At 37.6% G+C, this 8,366-nt stretch overlaps 2 protein-coding genes across 12 annotated transcripts in view; both read left to right on the top strand.

Annotated features, from left to right (window-relative positions):
- Nucleotides 1–330: 330 nt before the first annotated feature.
- On the top strand, nt 331–2,739 carry LOC122833477 (G2/M phase-specific E3 ubiquitin-protein ligase-like). The gene is made up of 3 exons (XM_044121056.1): nt 331–637; nt 728–795; nt 1,321–2,739. Exons 1-3 carry the CDS (start codon nt 583–585, stop codon nt 1,564–1,566), a joined length of 369 nt encoding a protein of 122 aa, XP_043976991.1. The 5' UTR covers nt 331–582; the 3' UTR covers nt 1,567–2,739.
- Nucleotides 2,740–5,554: 2,815 nt separating this feature from the next.
- nav1b (neuron navigator 1b) overlaps nt 5,555–8,366 on the top strand; it is a 64,284-nt gene continuing 61,472 nt past the window's right edge. For all 11 annotated transcript variants that reach the window (XM_044121005.1, XM_044121004.1, XM_044121003.1 and 8 more), the window contains exon 1: nt 5,555–5,701. The gene's annotated coding sequence lies outside the window, so the exon portion shown is untranslated. The remainder of the gene's footprint in view (nt 5,702–8,366) is intronic.

Genomic DNA, 8,366 nt, shown 5'->3' with positions numbered 1-8,366 from the left:
TTGTGATTCTATTGATTACATTGCAGCTTTCTTTAGCATTGATGCTAATTCTTAGCATCAGAACGCTGGGTCCAAACCGACGGGCACACTTTGGCAGGCCCCATTTAAATTTCTTCAGGAATTTTCTAGTTGTGTTTAACATTGCTTTGTCACTGTTGATTATTCAGGCCTGTGCATGAGGGGACAGAAACCAGGAGCTCCAAAATTAACCTGAATTGGAGCTTGTCTGAACTGAACAACTTTGTGTGTCAAAGCTACCCACACATCAGCCTAAATCTGGTTGGCTTTGAACTGGCAAGAGCTGGAAAAGGACGAAAGGTAAAAAAAAAAAAATTACAAGTGAATTCTGTAAGGGAGCTGAAGGAAAAGGTTGGCAAAAGCAGATCCTACATTTTGCCACGAGCAGATGTGTCACACGTATGATTGTTTTTTACACAAAAATAATTTTATGTAGTGTGGTACATCCAAAGTAATATCTTCCACTATAATTTGAAATGTCTTGGCCATGTCTAGGAAACCTGTCAACCTCAGCAATGTCCAGGAGTTTGTTTGCAGAACCCTCAACTGCACCAGAAGTACAGGATGTCTCTCCAGAGGTTGAGAGAGTACCAACAGACAACATTTGGAGGAAGAGCAGGTCATTAATTTAAAAAACAATATATGCATTTTTGTTTTATAACTTATTTCTGATGTTGACTTTAACAATCTCTGTGCTGTACACTTCTAGATTGGCGATCTCTGTGGTCCCAGCAAGACGAAGAGTATGAAGAGTCTTTTTTAGCAGACCAAGAAAATGTGAGTTAACATTTTAGTTATCATAATTTGTTGTCGTTGCTACTCACATTTTAGTTTAGCTTTAGTTCTCATGTTTTAGGCAATTGAAAGAACCATCAAGTGACCGACTTATCACCACTGTCCAAGAACAAGTAATCATAGTTTGAGTGTAAAGGCAAACTTTTTAAATGACTAGTGACACCAAAAACTGTTAAATTACTAGAAAAGTCTCTTTACTGGAATGTCGTTTTGTTAAGCTGCCATAACAAATTGTCTGTCTTTTACCAGTGAATATACAGTATATTGGGTAATTTGTTGCATAAATGCATACTTTTACATACTATTTACAATGATCATGCTTAGTCATGGTTTGTCTTCAAAATGTTTTGATTTATATTTACTTACAAGAAATGCAATGTCATCACCAATATAACAAGATTGAGGAGGAACAAGGACAGACATTTGACACATTTTCTTCCATGTCTTTAAGAGTACACACTGGATACTTTATTACAAAGGTCATAATTTCAACATTTTGTCTTTCAGAAGGAGAATTGCAGTCCCATTACCCTTGGAATGATACTGGAGTTTGCTTCTGGAGCATCCACTGTACCTCCACTGGGCTTTCCCCATCGTCCACAAATTGAATTCCTCCATGAGGCTAACAGAGTCTTCCCAGAAGCAAATACTTGCCTGATAGTACTCTGCCTTCCTGTACACCCAGACTATGAGTCTTTCACAAAGTACATGACAGACGGGGTGCTGCAGGGACCTACCTTTGGTGTTGCATAATCAGCTAATAACTGTAATAAGCATTTCTTTTAAAATAGAGTTGGAATGTTTTGAAAAGTTAAGTATTTTAAAGCAAGTTATAGTAAAGGTAATGTAATGGCCGAAATATTGGAATGTAAATACAATATTGGCTTCTCTTGTTTTTTGCAAAGAATAGGAGTCTTTTTAACCACTTTTTGGTTTCACAATTTAAAGGTGTACATTTAAGCCACACTGCAAATCAAAAGGTCTCTGGTAATGAACACTGCTCAATTGCTCTCCAGAATGTGTAATTAATTTGTCATATCTTTAAACACCTTAACATTTATAATTAAATCTGAAAGGTTACCTACTCATGTCAATTCCGAGTTTTATTTGTAGTAATTGTATCTTTAGAACAATGCATTTGATCAAATGTTCTGTGACATGTATTTAAATCAATAAAGCATTTGCAGTTTCTGCACAACAGGCCTGGTATTTCTCCTTCAGATCTGAAATATGATTGACTGCAAGATTAAATGACTGAGGTCGGTGCCGACTGAGCCTGGTCCGAGGTGGTTCTACAACTACGCTAGGAACCTCTTCAGCATCAGTGGTTGGTAGTGGCCAAAGGCCATGCTGTTGCAGAGTCTCTGATTAGCTGGAAGTTTCACCAAACACGTTGTTAGTTGCTGTGCTGTTTGCCAACATCCGTTCAGTGCAGATTTCTGTTGGTGTTTTATTGTTTTCTGTATGCAAGGAATGGTGGTTCCACGCCTTTCTGAATTGTTCCAGTCGGCTTTGACTCTCAGGAAGAAAAACTATGTGAAGAGAAAGTTTGTGCACATCATTGCTGGGATCCAAGAGGGCTGAATCTTTAAGATTATAAAATGTGCTATAAAATGGTTCCAGAACATGTAAAACCACATCCCTCCAAAGACGCTCAACTCTGATTATGGATGGATTCCCCAGTTAGATGACTCCGACGTTCATCACCAGTGCCACATTTTCTCCACTATGGTCTGACCTCACTCTAGAAGGTAAACCATAGAGGCCTGTTGCCTTGAGAAAATGAAATAGCACTGTTGAGATGTGATTGTCTGTGCTGCAGTTCAAGTAGGTAACTAAGCGAGAACATCCATTGATGCCACCATGGACCACAAAGCCCCACCTTGGGCCAAATGAAAGTCGATCTGCTCTTTTATAATATGAATAACTGGTCTACCTCGACCACCTAAAATAGAATCATATTTTAAAATCGAATCATATTTTAGGTGGTCTTAGCATAATGTTTACTTTATACATCTGTTTTTTTCTGTTTGTCTATATCTGTCTATCCTCTGCAAGTGTCCCTGTATCTCCTAAAGGTGACACTATGCATTTCACACTGTGTATAAATTTATTTTGATATACATAATTTCCTGTTACAAATGCATGAACACAAAGCTTTCAACTTTTATAGACGCTGGAAAGCAACTTAAAGTGTGAATCAGACATGAACCGGGGTGCGCTTTTATTTTCAGAGGAGCTAAAGGATGGGTGTAGTGCCGTGTAGTATGTCAAAATCAAGAGCTGGCTGGCTTTACTATAATTTCCGAAAAGGCAGATAGCTTTACCACAGTATAAAAACTACATCTGGTTATTACTTGAACTGGCCCGGGCTGCGGAATATTAATATCAATACAATAAAATCGCGCTCTCCGCATATCCCATACTGAAGAGCTCTTTCTATATTGTGGCATTTTCTTACAATTTTGTCCAAAACTGCCAGCGCCATTGAATTTGTTCAGGCAATTGTTTGGACAGCTCAGTACAGCCAAAGAGGGGCTTACACGCAATCTCTTAATTCAGATATCTAAAATTGTAATTCTGACTAGTCATAATTACGTTCGAGATATCTTAAATTATAATTACGGATGTGTGACCCTTCTAATGACGAATCCGATGACGTCATATGAGATATCTTGAAAGGAATTTTGACTAGTCAAAATGAAATTGAAGATATCTTGAATTATTATTCTTCCTAGTCAGAATGTAAATACAGATATCTTAAATTACCATTCCGGATAGTCAAAATGTAGTTTTGTCTAGTCAAAATGCAATTTTAGATATCTAGAATGTAATTACGGATAGTCAGACGAAACCGAATTTATGTTAAAACGGCTTGCCACAGTCCGGGAAAAAGAGGACGTCTGGTCACCCTATTACAATGCAAAAAAAAAAAATGATTGGGACATGACTAATTACTGGAAAAACGCTTTGGAGAAACGATCTCTAAATAAATTCTAATAAAACATATAACACCAACAGAACACAGATTAAACTTACAGCCATTGCTTTCGGAGGTGTTGGAAAAGGTTAACGACACAGGAGGCGAAGTTTGTACATTAATATGCAGGCTTTCTTTCCGCAAGCACCTGTTCCAACTGCCACTGCCTCTGCTACCCACAATGCACTGCTACCTTAAAATGCCCCTTCAAAATAAAATACAGTTAAACCAACACTGTATAAGTTTCTTTTAAACTAAATTATTAAGGCATACTACTAACTACTAGCCTTGGGCAGAACAATGGTTGTTTTCATTGTATGGATGTCTGCAGAGAATGACCCTTTCTGTCTGTCTGCTTCAGATAGTTTGAGGTTTACTGCTCTGTTTGACTCCTCCTCCTCTGCTGACCATAGAGTGGACCAAGAATGCAATTCCATAAATTAGTCAGTAGAGGTCAGATGTGGCCTAGGATTAGATTTTATTGGTGCTGAGACACACCCTATACACTGATTCCTCCAGCTCTTTCTATTTTGGTGTGTGTCACTTGTGCTGTTGATGCAAAAGACGACAGGGTTTATTAACCAAAACAAAACACCCGAGCATCGAAGCATGAAAAACACAGTTAGTATGCAGAGAGAACAGTGAAGAATCAGAGATTTCTTATCACTTCACTTGTACACTTTGTACCTCCCTTCAGACCTGCTGATTACTTATCTGAGCCCCTTTAATTATGCAGTGATTTAGCTGTGGCCTGTGCATTAGCTCTACTGATAAGGGAAAGAATTTGAATTCCAAGGTCAAATAGAAACAATATTAAGTGTGTGCAGATAATTTTCATGTTTTTGAATATCCTTTGCACTTTTTTTCCTGTAATCCTTTTTTATATCCTCTCAGAAGTAAAGTGATTATTTTCAAATTGCAACAGGCTCCACAGACTTTAGTCATCCTGGAAAGAGATTTAGCCAAAAGCACAAATTTCTCGATTGAGCTTTGACTAAATCATGTCACACCAACAAACCACCCGTTGGCTTATCTTCGCACCACCATGTGTATCATTTTGTTGCTCCTGGCACACAATAAATTTGTTCCAGCACATGTCCTTGCTTTAAACTCTCTCCTAAGTTGAGTCATTTTATAATATTTTCCCACAGCACTCACATAGGGGGATTCTCTTAGTCACAGATTGTAATTCTTACTTTGAAGATCTAACAAAAAAGACTGTGAATTCAACACATCATAGTTCCTGTCAGTCTTTTATTCCTGAACTGACACCTCTGAATCTGTTCCCATTTGGCCCAGATTCTCACTGAGGTTCGCGGTGAGGCAGCCTGTACCCTGTAGGCAGCCGGCTACAAACATGCAGTGACAATTCAAATTAGTCCAGTTCACTGGTTCTGGCAGTGACTCAGGATGGAAAAGATGCATACGCAGCCCTCAATGCTTCGGTGACAGTTTTAAAGAGGCAGGGATTAAAAAGAAGGGAAAAAAAGGGAAAAAATAGCAGAGGACAGTTTGAGTATTCCATCAGGTATACAGCCCAATTTTAGCTCAGCACTTTTGTTCTAAAGGAAGTAGACTGGAACGATGCCAGGTCCATTTAAAAGGCAGAGAGCGCGCCTTGTGGCTAAAGTGGTCTGATGCACATGCAGCCACTGCAGCATGGGATCTGTCTAGAGTATTGTTATGCAAGCAGGAGGAGAGCAGCCCCACTTTGATCTAGACATCGGACAGAAGCTGAGATGCTCTGGAGTTGTAAGCTGCTGTTTGGTGTGTCACCATCAGAGAGACATTTTTTTTTTTCAGAAGGACAGAGAGGTGGAGACTTGACTGCACTGCTCATTACTCAAATGATTTGACCTGCATTCACACTTGACTCCATCAAACCAGGTTTTGTCAGCACCATTGCAGGTGAGTGTGAATGTCTAAGTGAATTCTGAGAAGAAATATCAGTTTATTAGTTAATTATTAGATCTGGCTGCTGTAAATGCATTACAGGTTAATATACATTTTAATTGAGTGGATTCCTGGGATGAAAAACAGTTAAATGAGTCTGAAGCTTGTTTTACACATGCACACCATTTTTGTAACTGATGACAAGGAAACATGTCGGCTTTAATGTGTGAATTACCCCATGAGGGTTTTTCCCTGACACTTTCTTACAAAGGTGTCAAAAGACTGAACCATGCATCACTTCTAACAATTCAAATGTCTAAGGTACTGCAAACATCAAAGGATAGATGCAGTCAAGCAGGAGACTTAAACTTAACACATGACCAATATTTTAGAATGAGACAGAATGCATAATTACACAAATTGCCTTGTTCAATCTTTTTCTTTTTGTCCACAGTAGTGAGCTGCAAAATGTCATTGTCTTAGCTTGTTCGACATAAATGTTTGAACAAGGCACACTGAGAAAAATAAAGTCAAACTGTTATGTAGTTTTAGAAAACTATCAGAAATAATTTAAAAACATAGTTAATGCTAAGAGATAAAAACACTGACCACTGAACAAATTTTAGCTCATATAAAAGTGACATTTTTAGTTGCTTTTGTCATAGTGAAACAGTTGAAAGGAAAAACTCCAGGAAGTAACGTCAGGCAGGATCAGGCTCAGAGTGTGATTCAACCTGCTGGGGACAAGACATGGACAAGATGTAAAGCTGATTGTTTGTTCTATGCAGAACATCTGTAGTCCTTCCTGGGATCTGGTATCATGTGTTCAGTAATTTCCGAAAAAGCTTGCTGACTCACACTATACGCTGGTTGAAAAATCTAATGCACTAGTTCTGGTTTCTTTGTCTTCTTAGAAAGATTTGGCTATTGTTTAAGCATTTTTACGAAGATTTTTACTTTGTAATGTTGTTTTAGCATTTTTCAGCTACTTATTGTCATTATGTCTATCCAAGAAAATATTTCTATTGAAAATGCTCCAGAAGTCAACTCTTAACCAGCTATGATGTCAACAGAAAAAAAAAAAGCAAAAGGAGAATAAAATCTGCACATTTCCGAGCTTATTTAGATCACCTACGATTAAACTATGCTGGACAAATATTTGTAACAATTTTATCAACCTCTCAGTGGGGTACAGATGGGGTAAAAAAAAATAACAAATTAATTTGAAAAAGTGTCATGTAAAAGAAAAGAAATACCAGTTTTGTCACATAGATACTACATATAAAATTATGTGGAGATGTTGGAGCTAACAAGAGACTATTTTAGCTTTTGTTTTCAATAATTCTGAGTATTTTCCTGTCTGATCATTGTGGAGGTTGACACAACTCCCTAGACAATATACTAACATTTAGATGAACCATTTGCCACATTCACCATCTTAATTTTCAAATAGGTTATGTTGCTAAGGCTGATGTTAATGTTATTTGCTTCACAGTCATTTTTTTTAACATTTATGCTAACAATATGTGCAAATTTGTTTTTTAAAAAAACATCTCTGACATTTTAGAAGGTTAATTAAACAGAATCTTTATCAACCACTCCCATGTCAATCTGATCTTTAGAATTTCTTTCAATGCACCAAAAACATATTGAAGAACCAGAAATGGCTAAAGCAGCTGCTAATGTACATAACATGAACCATAAAGTAATTCAATTCAATGCTGGCATTCCATCCACAACCAAGAGGAAATACCACTTATGTTGGGTGATGTCAGTGCCAATAAAATAGATCCATCATGTGTGCAACTTGCTCCACTTTGGAACTTAACTTTCAATTGCCATTCTGAATTATAGGTATGAGAACACATAAATAGTTCTCTGTGGTCTATCAACATGTACAGTGAAAGAGTTGGTGGTTAAAGCAAAATGTGCTGCTTGAGGCACAATTTTGTCTTGTCTATTCTGTTCCAGACAAATTTAGACCCACAGGATCTGCAGACACTTTATAGACACTTTGCACCCTCTTACACCATTCACTCAGACACAGCAATATAGGCATGGAGGAAATCCACATCTGATTTCAAATTTCTTCTGAAGGTAATTTTCATAATCATAAAACGACTAGTATGTGCACAGATGTTACGAAGCTGCCTTTTAAATGCTGTAGGTTCTCATACTCAAAGGGCAAATTTTGCTTCTTGTAAATGCCACGTCTGTTTGTGTCCTGAATCCAACTGTGTGTATGTGGCTTGTCTTGTTTGGAAAATCTAATCCACTGACACGCTCCACTGGTGGACATGTTCCCCCTTGACGAACCAAAAATGACAGGCGTTCCTACCACAGAAAGGCTGATACATATTTTATATGAAACTATTACATAACAAAAAAAGATGAAGTTTAGGATGACAGACAAGAGAAGTAGAAGGGAGTGGGGTAAAAATTAATGTCCTTATTGTAAAGGACATGGATTCATTTTTGAATCTAAAGGTTGTTAGAGGCAAATCCATCATATAAGGACTGCTGTGGCTAAATGTCAGGGGTAAACCTTTCTGCTTCACTACTGGGTTTTTGAAAGTAATACCTTATTGAAAATACAAAATTATTTCTATTGGAGGTTAAGCCACAAAAATATTAGTCCATATTGACATGATGGCATTATAGTTTTGCTGAAGATTTGACA

The sequence above is a fragment of the Gambusia affinis genome, linkage group LG07 (assembly GCF_019740435.1).
Source record: "Gambusia affinis linkage group LG07, SWU_Gaff_1.0, whole genome shotgun sequence".
Lineage (NCBI taxonomy): Eukaryota > Metazoa > Chordata > Actinopteri > Cyprinodontiformes > Poeciliidae > Gambusia > Gambusia affinis.
The sequence above is the reverse complement of the archived record's forward strand: the minus strand, read 5'-3'. Positions and strand labels throughout refer to the sequence as shown.

Bases quoted from the DNA above. Each gene is read 5' to 3' on its own strand.
- LOC122833477 (XM_044121056.1), top strand. From the start codon at position 583: ATGTCTCTCCAGAGGTTGAGAGAGTACCAACAGACAACATTTGGAGGA. The intron at 638-727 runs GTCATTAATTTA...GTACACTTCTAG, and splicing joins AACATTTGGAGGAAGAGCAG to ATTGGCGATCTCTGTGGTCC. The intron at 796-1,320 runs GTGAGTTAACAT...TTTGTCTTTCAG, and splicing joins TTTTAGCAGACCAAGAAAAT to AAGGAGAATTGCAGTCCCAT.